We start from the raw sequence: 11210 nt of genomic DNA, 5'->3' as shown, positions 1-11210 counted from the left end.
GACCCAGAGAAACGGGCTGGGACCCCCGACGGTCTGGTACTGGTTGTATAGATCAGAGCTCGAGGTTGATTCCCAGGTATTTGCTGGGACCACAAAGGGTAGTTGCCATCCCCAAGATTTCCACCATCGTGTCGACAAGATATGGTGACTGTGCCTCCAGGAGCTACAGATTCAGTGTCCTTCAGGTTCTGCAGTTGTTGAAGGCTTGGGCCTGAAAGAGAGCAAGATGTGGCTTGTTCAATAGAGGGTCAAGAGGAGCATCACAGATGGAAAACTCAACTATCGAGCAAGGAAACTTTTCTAAGTTTAGTTCTAGAAGGAATTGTGCTTCCTTCTAAATGGATTTCTCTTACCAACAGAGATCAGGATGATGGAGAGAAGAAATGCCCGGGACATGGTGGGAGAACTGAATAGACCAGCCCTTTCTCTAAAGCGAATGGATTTCCTCTTTTCCTCCCCTCCACCTCTCTTAAATCCCCAAAGGACAAGAAACGACTCCTTCATGCAAATGTCTTGCTCTTCAACTACCCACCCAGCCCTCTGGGCGTCTGAGTAGAGAAGGGATGAGCAACTGCTAAGATGTGTCTGGTCTCAAACTATTATTTTCCTGCAGAGTTCATTGTTTAATAGACTGAAGTTTAGGTGGGGTTCCTTCTAAGAACCTGTTTTGATCTTCCTGAGTTTACAAAGCCATATTTCAGAAAAGATATTTGCCTTTGGACTAAGGTGGGATGGGTTGGTGGGATGTATCCCACTTTCATTGATTAATTGGCATGGATGTAGGAGAGGAAAGGTCCATTTGAGACCAGCAGTCTAGGGGAAAAGAGGAGGTATTGGTGGCCTGTTCCTTGAGATTGCTGTTAATGTCAGAACATCAGGCTAGGTGACATCTTCAGTGGAATGTTGGTTGAGGGGCCTTAATTCAGTTCTTCACGATGCTTCTATTGATCTCGTGTGGTCAATGGGTCATGTGACCGGCTGATCATTGCACGTGATCTCTCATGCCGTGTAACCTGTTGTGGGACTGATTGGTCGTCGTGTGAGATGGTCACCAAATGAAGAGATGGTCGGTGCCATCGTTGGCTGCTCACTTCTGCAGTTACAGAGTTGGAAAGGGATCTTGTAGGTCATCTAGTCCAACCTCCTGCCCACTTGATTGATATGGCTCCTTATGGGTTTGTAGCCTGGTTCCAAATCGATGTGTTGGTTGGTGAATCCGTTGGTTGAATTCCAGGCTTCGATGAATTTACATTCGTGGTGTGTGACGGCACATGAATCCAACACGTGGTGGCACGTCTGTCTATCATTTCTGAAAAGAGGAGGGTCAAACTCCATTTGGGTATGTGGACTGGGGCGGTTCATAATTAATCCACATATTTATTTCCCTTAATTTTTGGAACGTACCCTTGGAAGTAGAATGGTTGGACCTAACCGTTTCCTTTTATCATGCACTATTCACTTATTCTCTGAATGATCAGGCCTTCTTACCCTCAAGAAGAAGATGCGACACTTCAGGGGCCACATCTGGACATGCTCTTGCTTAGCTCGGTTTTTGCACAAACACAGAAGGGCAGCAGCACCCCCTGCTGGCTACCGATTTTGCAACATCTGCACCTGGGGAGAAGAAAGGCAGCATTTCTCATTCCTTTGAAGACCATCCTCCTCCTTCTCCTTAAATATTAGAGGAAGAGAAGTTCAACAAAAAGGGATGTGTTGGAAGAAAACAAGAATGGTGTCAGGGTTCAAAAACACCCCGGTGAAGCCATCTTTTCTTCGGAGCTTCGAGAGTGCCAGATGGAACAAAGCGTGTCACCTTTATTAATTCTCTTACAGAAGAGGTCCCAAACTCTTCCTCAACCCTTTGATTTCAGGTCGAAATTAAACGTATGTCATGCTTGTCTTTGCTTTTCCTTCTTGACTTGAAGGAAGGATGTTGAACTCGAGGTAAAGGAGGTATTTGTAAAGCTCAGTATCTAATCTTGGAGAACCACATGTGAGTATGCCAATTGTTAAAAAGTCTTATCTTTTGATAGTTTTTACTCCGAACATGGGGGCTCAGGCCCTGGGTCTGTGGGTTTCCTCTTTCCCATTCCGGCAATCCTCATCCCTCTTCATGGGGACAGAGAGGCTCCTTTGCAGGGGGAAATGAACCCGCAGGAGTTCCTCTCCTGCCTTTTCCGCTCGGAGTTTCCACAGTCACCAGTCAAAGTACGTTGTTTCTTGTTTCAGGCTGAAGAGGAAGAGAGGAGGTTTTTGTCGCACTTCCCCATAAGATTGTACCACTGTGCAACCCACTGTCTTTCCAGCTAACACAGTAATAATCTGCCTCGTCTTCAGCCTCCGCATTGGTGATGGTCAAAGTTCCTGTAGTCCCAGATCTGGTGGCAGTGAACCGATTCGGGATCCCTTCTCCCCTGCTACTGCAGCCATCACAGTGGACAAAACGAGGGGCTTCTCCTTCTTTCTGTCGATTCCAATCAATGGAGTTAGTACTCTGTGTTTGGCAGGAGAGCGAAACGGTTCCACCTGGAGACACAGAGCTGGAGGGAGGCTGAATCCAAGCAGACTGACCATTAATGCCTTTAAATGAAAGAGGGAGGGAGGGAGGGAGAGAAAGAGCGGGGTCAGAAAAAGAAAGAAATCCAGTTAAACTGATGCATCTTCGTTCACTCTGAGCCATTTCCAAATTCTTCTGAGAATCACAGCCAAATCCTTTGTTGGCCCAGGAAAACTCTACCTGTGCAATAAGTGAGGAATGCAAGGAAGATCCCAGCCCAACCCATGGTCCCCTTTGGCAAGGAATATCCTTCTAGGGAAGACAATTGTAACCTTCTTCAGATCTTCTCCTTTCTTTAAATGCCTCTGCTTGGCCAATTCATGCAAATGAGATCTGCACCGATTGGTCCCGCGAGAATATTTTATTCCCCTAAAGCAGTCAAGCTCTTCTCCAAAGCACAAGAGGGCAGGACAAGAAGCAACGGATGGAAACTAATCAAGGAGAGAAACAACTTAGAATTAAGGAGGAATTTCCTGAAAGTGAGGACAATTAAATCAGTGGGATGATTTCCCTCCCGAAGTCGTGAATACTCCAACACTGGAAGTTTTTAAAAAGAGATTGGATAACCATTTGTCCAAAATGATTTCCTGCCTAAGCAGGAGGTTGGACTAGAAGACCTCCAATGTCCCTTCCAACTCTCTATTCTATTCTATTCTATTCTATTCTATTCTATTCTATTCTATTCTATTCTATTCCATTCCATTCCATTCCATTCCATTCCATTCCATTCTATTCTATTCTAATTTATTCAGGGATCTTCTTGTTTAGCCAATGGCCAGAGGACAGATTTGATAGAGATTTGAAAATCGGGAGAGACATAAAAGTTCCCAATTAAACCTGGCCACATTTTTGAGCATCAGGAAACCTTCAATGTTTCTTCAAACACCCCACGTTTTACATGAATGGGACATGGAAATGCTTATATAGAAATGTAATTATGAAATTCTATTTATCTGCACAGCATGAAAGGGATAATATGCAATTCCTACAGAATCGTGTGTGTATGTGCATTTGTGTGTTTGTGTATGAATATATTGTGTATATATTGTGTATGAATATACACACACACACACACACACACACACACACACACGCCGATAACCCAGCATTGCCCGGGTATTTATTTATCCTAATCCTGTATTAAACAGGAAAAGCCCTGATTTCGGCAACAATTACATTTGTTACCAATGCTTTTTTTCCTGTTTCCCCCGGAAGCATCAAGAGAAATGATACCACCTTGTTTCAAAGCCTTGTTGAAAATGTCCGGAACAAACCTTAATTTCTAATGTTGGATTTTCCCCTTTACCAGAGAGAGCCCCAGGGGAGTCCCACAGTATTTGTTTCCAGAGGGGGTAAATAATCTATGTACCAAGTAAATCTCCAGAATCCTAAAGCCTACAGACTTGATATTTGGCACCTATGTTCCTCTTGGCTTCTAGGTGCTCACTAAGAAAGGATTTTTCGAAGGGTAATCCCTTTGAAACATGTCACAATAACTCATTTTGATCACTTTGATCAAAACATTAGGGAACATAACCCTGTATTCTGCTCCACCCAAACCTCACTAACCTCTTTCCAAATTTAATTTGGTGGGTGGACATCTCCATGAATGGACCTGCGTCCGCGGGTGGAGTGGACACCTTCTATCCAGGTAATCCTTAATATACAACCAGAATTGAAACCATAACTTCCATTGCTCAGCAATTAGCTTCTTACAGAGGTCACTTTTTATGACCTTTTTACCACAGTTGTTCGAGAGATCATTGCTGTCGTTGTGTGAATCACATCATTGTGAACCACATCTGGATTCCCTAATTGCTTGTAGAAAGCAAACTGGGATGGGCACAGAGAGTGATCCCATGACCCTAGGATGCTAAAACAGTCAAAATGCATGCCCTGCCTGTGTGCATCAACCTACAACTAACGTTGAGTGAAGCGTTCAAGGAAGGCTGAGCCGCCTTCTGGTTTTTGTCACACTTCCCCATAAAGTGCAGTCACTGTGGGCTGCCAACTGCCATCATAAGACAAACAGTAATAGTCAGCCTCGTCTTCTGGTTGGACGTTGGAGATGGACAAGGTGGCTGAATTGGAGGAAGAATCGACAGAAGCAGAAAATCGCTCAGGGATTCCAGAAGGTCTCTCAGTATCTTTATAGATCACTAGTACTGGTTTAGTGCCAGGTTTCTGCTGATACCAGCTCACATAATAGTCAGAAATGCTACCCGCTGCCCTGGTACAGGTGATCCTGACTGTTCCTCTAGGGGATTCTGACAGAGAAGGTGGTTGAGTCATGGTGAACTGGCCCCAGGCACCTGCAGGGGACAGAAAAGGGATGAAATGCACCTGAGATGCAACCAGTGGAAAATGTTTTAATTCAGGTGAAAGGAAAAAGGAGAAAAGGCATGAAGAAATGGGAACAATTCCAGCAAAGTAGAAATCTTCCAAGGAAGAGAAGAAGATCTTTGCCAGTCAAAGGGGATACTTTACCAGTGAAGTAGGTGAGGAGGGAGAGGAGGAAGAGAAACCGTTGGGCCATGGCAGAGAAATGGGCAAGGACGGATCTTCTGAAACCAAAGTTCCTTCTAGGTGGACCTCTTCTCCTCCCGCTTAAGTTGAGCTGCAAGAAAGCGAGGCATGCAAATACCCTTCCTTTTCCTGCCTTTTAAAGCCTCTAGGTCTATTTGTAGGACGAGGGCAAGAGGTGGCTGGCAGGGGATTTCATTGGAGAGTCTCCACTGAAGGAGGAATGAAAAAGGCAGAGATTCCAACCTCACCTCTCTTCACATAACAACAATAATTGATCTATTTTTAGGATTCCCAGAATTCAACATATTGGAACCTAAGCAAAGAATATGATGGGCAAGTGGATCATTGGAAAAAGGTGGTCTATACAGTAAGCTGCTCCCATGCTATGAAAGTTTAATAAGGACCCCTCGAACCTTCAATGGCCCCCAGAAATATATTGGGAGCTAGTGTAGCTCACGAAGCAAAGGTGCAACCTGATACTTTTTCATCTACAGTCAGCTTGTGGTTCACTTCCAGGGCCAACCCATTGATAGCATGTTGCAGTGGTCCATTTGGGAAGTGACCAAAGCATGTGTGACCATAAGCACTGTATCCTTGTCCAAGAAAGGACGCAACTCCTGCACAACACAAATTGTGCAACAATCCTTCTGAGGTTGACTGTCTTTTGTTCCTCAAAAGAAGGAGATAGGATTTCAGATAATTCCCCAGTAATGGAATGTGTGGTTGACCTTGAGGAAAGGAAGGAAGAGATCCTGCCTGGCAAACAATCAGATAAGAGGAGCAGGAGCCCAGAACCGCTTAATGGTCATAAGAAGAACCTTAGGAAAGACCCACCCTTGAGGTTGACACCAATTGGCAATGGGAAGCTTCTACTTTCAGACTTGCAAAAGTTACGTTAATATAGCCTTACAATGAAGTAGATTTAGTTTGCATTGATGTGGAGGGCTGACTTCCCCCTTATGCACACTGGCTCTGTTGGACATTGTGCAATCACAATCAGGATCAAGGCTGGAAAATCACAACATCCAGAAGGTCCAAAGCCCCAAAGATGTTCAATGGCCAGGGAAGAGTTGAAGTTTATTCTATCCCGTTCATCCCTACATAAGACTCCCCTATGGGGTGGGGTTAGGGGGCTGAAATCTGTCATCCGCTCCCCCCAATTCAGGGAAGTGACCTGACCCCCAGGTTAATGCAGGTTGTGCTAAAGGCAAAGGGAGGGGCTTTTACACACACACACCAACCCTTCCCCAAATTCAATTCAGCATGTGATCATCTCCACTAAGGGACCTGAGTCAGGGTGTTCAATGTACATCTTCTGTACAGGTAGCCCTTAATTTACGACGCAACTGAAACCAGCAAGGAGGTTCTTACAGGAGTCACATCCAATTTTACGACCGTCTTTGCCACTGCAGTTGTTAAGTGAATCATGCAGTCGTTAAGGGAATCTGGTTTCCCCCAATGACTTTGTAGAATGCTAGTTGGGGACGTCATAGAAGGGGCTCACATGAAAAGATGGAACTGAAACCGTCTAAAATCCTTTCCGTGGCTGTGTTCAATTCTTTTGCAAAACCACCTGCAACCAAAGTTGAGAGAAGCTTTCAAGGAAGGCAGAGCCACCTTCTGGCTTTTGTCACACTTCCCCATAAAGTGCAGTCACTGTGCACTGATCATTGCCATCATAAGACAAACAGTAATAGTCAGCCTCGTCTTCTGGTTGGACATTGGAGATGGACAAGGTGGCCGAATTGGAGGAAGAATCGACAGAAGCAGAAAATCGCTCAGGGATTCCAGAAGGTCTCTCAGTATCTTCATAGATCACTAGTACTGGTTTAGTGCCAGGTTTCTGCTGATACCAGCTCACATAATACTCAGAAATGCTACCCCCTGCCCTGGTACAGGTGATCCTGACTGTTCCTCCAGGGGATTCCGACAGAGAAGGTGGCTGAGTCATGGTGAACTGGCCCCAGGCACCTGCAGGGGACAGAAAAGGGATGAAATGCACCTGAGATGCAACCAGTGGAAAATGTTTTAATTCAGGTGAAAGGAAAAAGGAGAAAAGGCGTGAAGAAATGGGAACAATTCCAGCAAAGTAGAAATCTTCCAAGGAAGAGAAGATGCTTGATCTTTGCCAGTCCAAGGGGATACTTTACCAGTGAAGTAGGTGAGGAGGGAGAGGAGGAAGAGGAACTGTTGGGCCATGGCAGAGAAATGGGCAAGGACGGATCTTCTGAAACCAAAGTTCCTTCTAGGTGGACCTCTTCTCCTCCCGCTTAAGTTGAGCTGCAAGAAAGCGAGGCATGCAAATACCCTTCCTTTTCCTGCCTTTTCAAGCCTCTAGGTCTATTTGTAGGACGAGGGCAAGAGGTGGCTGGCAGGGGATTTCATTGGTGAGTCTCCACTGAAGGAGGGAGGAGGGAAGGGAAGGGCAGAGATTCCAATCCCACCTCTCTTCTCATAAACATTCAGAATCTATCTGTCTTCAGGAGTCCCAGATTTTATCATCTGGCAACCGAAGCAAATGATCTCAGGGACAGATGGACCTTTGGAAAGAGGTGGTTCCTTGCTTTAAGTTGCCTCTAAGCCCTGAAAGCATTAGAAGGAGGACTAGAACCTTGAATGGCCCCCCAGAAGCTTATTGGAAGCTGGTGCAACTCAGGAAACAGAGGTTTAACCTGGATTAACAAACAACCTTTTCAACTATTTTTCATCTTTTGGATACTCTTCAAGGGCAACCCCATTAACTGCACATTGCAGTAGTCTATATGGGAGGCAACCCAAACCTTAACCACCCAATTCAGTGAAGTGACTTGATTTTGAGGTTTGTGTAAGGTTCACTAAAAACAAAGGTAAAAACACATTAAAGGTAAAGGTAAAAGTTCCCCTCGCACCTACATGCTAGTTGTTTCTGGCTCTAGCGCCTGGTGCTCACCTCCATTACTAAGCCAAAGAGCCAGCGCTGTCCAAAAACATATCTATGGTCATGTGGCCGGCATGACTCAATGCTAAAGGCGCACGGAACGCCGTTCCCTTCCCACCAAAGGGGTCCCTATTTTTCTATTTGCATTTTTAACATGCTTTTGAACTGCTAGATTGGCAGAAACCCAAACAAGGAACAGGAGCTCACTCCGTTACGTGGCGCTAGGGGTTCGAACTGCCGACCTTTCTGATCAACAGGCTCAGCGTCTTAGCCGCTGAGCCACCGCGTCCCTTAAAACACACGAAGCCCTTCCCAAATTCCCAAGCTCAATTCAGCATCTGGTCATAACCATTCAAGGACCGGAGTTAGTGTGTTGTATGAAAGCCTTCTGGGGAGGTAGTCCTCGAATTACAAGCACAGTTTAAACCAGAACTTTCATTGCAAAGCTTTCTTAAGATGCATTCTTAGCTCTTTGGCAATTCCTCTTTTCACTGTGATTTGGGCACCCCCATCAGGGCACAAACAGCAATAATCAGCCTCCTCTTCTGCACGGACGTTGGAGATGGAAAAGGGGCTGAATTGGACGAAGGGTTAGCAGACCCAGAAAAATCACTCAGGGATTCCAGAAGAGAAAAATACCTTTGCAAACTAAAGGGATATTTCCGAGTGGAAGATCTGGAATAAGAAGGCAAAGAGAAGCTGAGATGCGATCAGACAGAAATGCCGTTTATTAAGGTCAGGAAAGTAGAAAGGAGGAGAGGAGAGATCCAAATTGCCACAAAACTAGAAATGTTCCTAGGATTAATTAATTAAATGTTGAGCTCCTCATAGGAAGCAATATCTTACCACTGGAGTAGGGGAGGAGTAAGAACCCAAGGAGAAACATCTGGGCCATGGCAGAGAAGCGGGCAACAGTTATATTTCGGAAAGCAACATTTCATTTCAATTGCCGCTTTCTCGACTTCTACATGAAGTTGCAAGAAGAGGTGTTGCAAAACAATGCAAATTTTTCTCCGTCTATCCTTTTGTTAGGGGTCCCCTTCATTCATTCCTTCAACCACTGAAAAGGGGGTTCCCCTAGGATCTCATTTTTAAGACTCCCCTATCGGGTAGAGTTAGGGGGCTGAAATCTGTCAGCCGCTCCCCCCAATTCAGGGAAGTGACTTGACCCCCAGGTTAATGCAGGGTGTGCTAAAAGCAAAGGGAGGGGCTTTTACACACACACACTAACCCTTCCCCAAATTCAGTTCAGCATGTGATCATCTCCACTAAGGGACCTGAGTCAGGGTGTTCAATGTACACCTTCCATAGAGGTAGCCCTTAATTTACGACACAAGTGAAACCAGCAAGGAGGTTCTTACAGGAGTCACGTCCATTGACTTTGTAGAATCCTAGCTGGGAACATCCTAGAAGGGGCTCACGTGAAAAGACAGAAGTGAAACCATCTAAAATACATTCCGTGGCTGTGTGCAATTCTCTTCCAGTATGCTCTTCCAGCGTTGTGCAAATGCAATTCTAGCTGCCGTGAACACATTTTAGTATTAGATACATATTCTATCCTATTCCTATTCTATTCTTGTCTTGTCTGTCTCTCTCTGTCTCTCTTTCTCTTTCTCTGTCTCTGTCTCTCCCTCTCCCTCTTCCTCCCTCCCTCTCTCTCTCTCTCTCTCTCTCTCTCTGTTTCTCTCTGACTCTGTCTCTCTTTCTGTGTATCTCTCTCTCTCTCTCTCTCTCCCCCTCCCTCTCCCTCCCTCCCTCCTCCCCCCCTCTCTCTGGAGTGGTCCTGCACCAGTTGCCCTGATGCCTGAGAATCTCCACAGACTTTCAGGGCTGTTGCAACTTCGAATGGCCGGTGAACCAAATGGTTGCAAGTTGAGGACAGCCTGGATGTGAAATTCGAAAGGATCGAAGCAAAAATGGTGGCTTTATTTCTGCCCAGTTGGTTCCTCTGCTTTGTGTTTCAGTTCTGCATCTGAAGGCAACAGTGTGTAACCCATCGTTATGCCACATGGCACAGTAATAATCCCCTTCATCGCCCACCTCGACATTCGAAATTGTCAGCTTTGCATGGCTGCCATAAGTGTCCGCGGACAAACGGTCAGGGATCCCGGAGGCTCTTTCCCTGGACTTGTAGAAGAGCAATTTTGGAGGCTGGTCTTCTTTGTGATGATACCAGGATGGGTTCGTGGAGCTGATGAACTCCACACCTTGCAGAGCACAGTTTATGATGGTGGTTCCTGCAATGGCCACTGAAACAGGGCCGCTTTGAGTCACCTGAGCCTGAGAGAGGACACCTGCAAAGAGTGAGATTGTTAGCCTCCTGTCTTGCCAGACTACAGAGGAATCCTGTGTTGTTGTACATTGAAGAAGAAGAAGAAGAAGAAGAAGAAGAAGAAGAAGAAGAAGAAGAAGAAGAAGAAGAAGAAGAAGAAGAAGAAGAAGAAGAAGAAGAAGAAGAAGAAGAAGAAGAAGAAGAAGAAGAAGAAGAAGAAGAAGAAGAAGAAGAAGACATAGTTAAGGCTTCCTCTTTGTATTTTCCCAACCATGCTCTTCTGAAGTAGACTGGGCTGAGAGGGAGTGATTGCTCCATTTAGCTGGCTCCCATGCCTTGCAGCAGAGTAGACCGAAAGGTCTCCCTGTTTCTAATCCAGCACCTTCACTACGATGCCACAGGTTCTCCAACACTGCTTTGGGAAACTGAGGCAAAATCCTTGGCTAAAACCAAGACACAAACAACTCTGGTTTGTTTTTTTTAAAGTGCCTCTACAAAGAAAAACTCAACTTCCACCCTTCCCGTGCTCACCAAAGCAAGAAACTAGGACAATGACGACTCCATAGCAATTCGCCATCATGATGAATTGAGACCACAGCAGCTTAGCAAAGGTCTCCCAGTTCTTCTCATTTAAAGTCTTAATGAGGGCTAGAAATATGCAAATCCACACTTCCTTCCTGGAGTGGAATGATGGTGGGTCAAATAATTTTGCTTAGAGGTTTTTACATTTTTATGGGTTTAGGAACATACATTTTGGGCTCATTTGTGGTCAGAAGTGCAGGACTACCATGTTTCCTGCAAAATAAGACATATGTATGTATGTATATATGTATGTATATGTATATGTGTGTGTGTGTATGTGTATGTGTATAACATTGGGCATTGATCCCTTTTGTCATTGGCTAGAGTCTGCAGGTATTGGGAACTTTATTTTATTA

At 45.2% G+C, this 11210-nt stretch overlaps 1 protein-coding gene across 1 annotated transcript; it reads right to left on the bottom strand.

Annotated features, from left to right (window-relative positions):
- Nucleotides 1–6698: 6698 nt before the first annotated feature.
- LOC113448114 (immunoglobulin lambda variable 6-57) lies at nt 6699–7490 on the bottom strand. The gene is made up of 2 exons (XM_026718697.2): nt 7234–7490; nt 6699–7054 (listed from the first exon to the last, which is right to left on the bottom strand). Exons 1-2 carry the CDS (start codon nt 7280–7282, stop codon nt 6714–6716), a joined length of 390 nt encoding a protein of 129 aa, XP_026574482.2. The 5' UTR covers nt 7283–7490; the 3' UTR covers nt 6699–6713.
- Between the last annotated feature and the right edge of the window lie 3720 nt (nt 7491–11210).

The sequence above is a fragment of the Pseudonaja textilis genome, chromosome 15, assembly GCF_049901715.1.
Source record: "Pseudonaja textilis isolate UNSWEBS1 chromosome 15, rPseTex1.2, whole genome shotgun sequence".
NCBI lineage: Eukaryota > Metazoa > Chordata > Lepidosauria > Squamata > Elapidae > Pseudonaja > Pseudonaja textilis.
The sequence above is the reverse complement of the archived record's forward strand: the minus strand, read 5'-3'. Positions and strand labels throughout refer to the sequence as shown.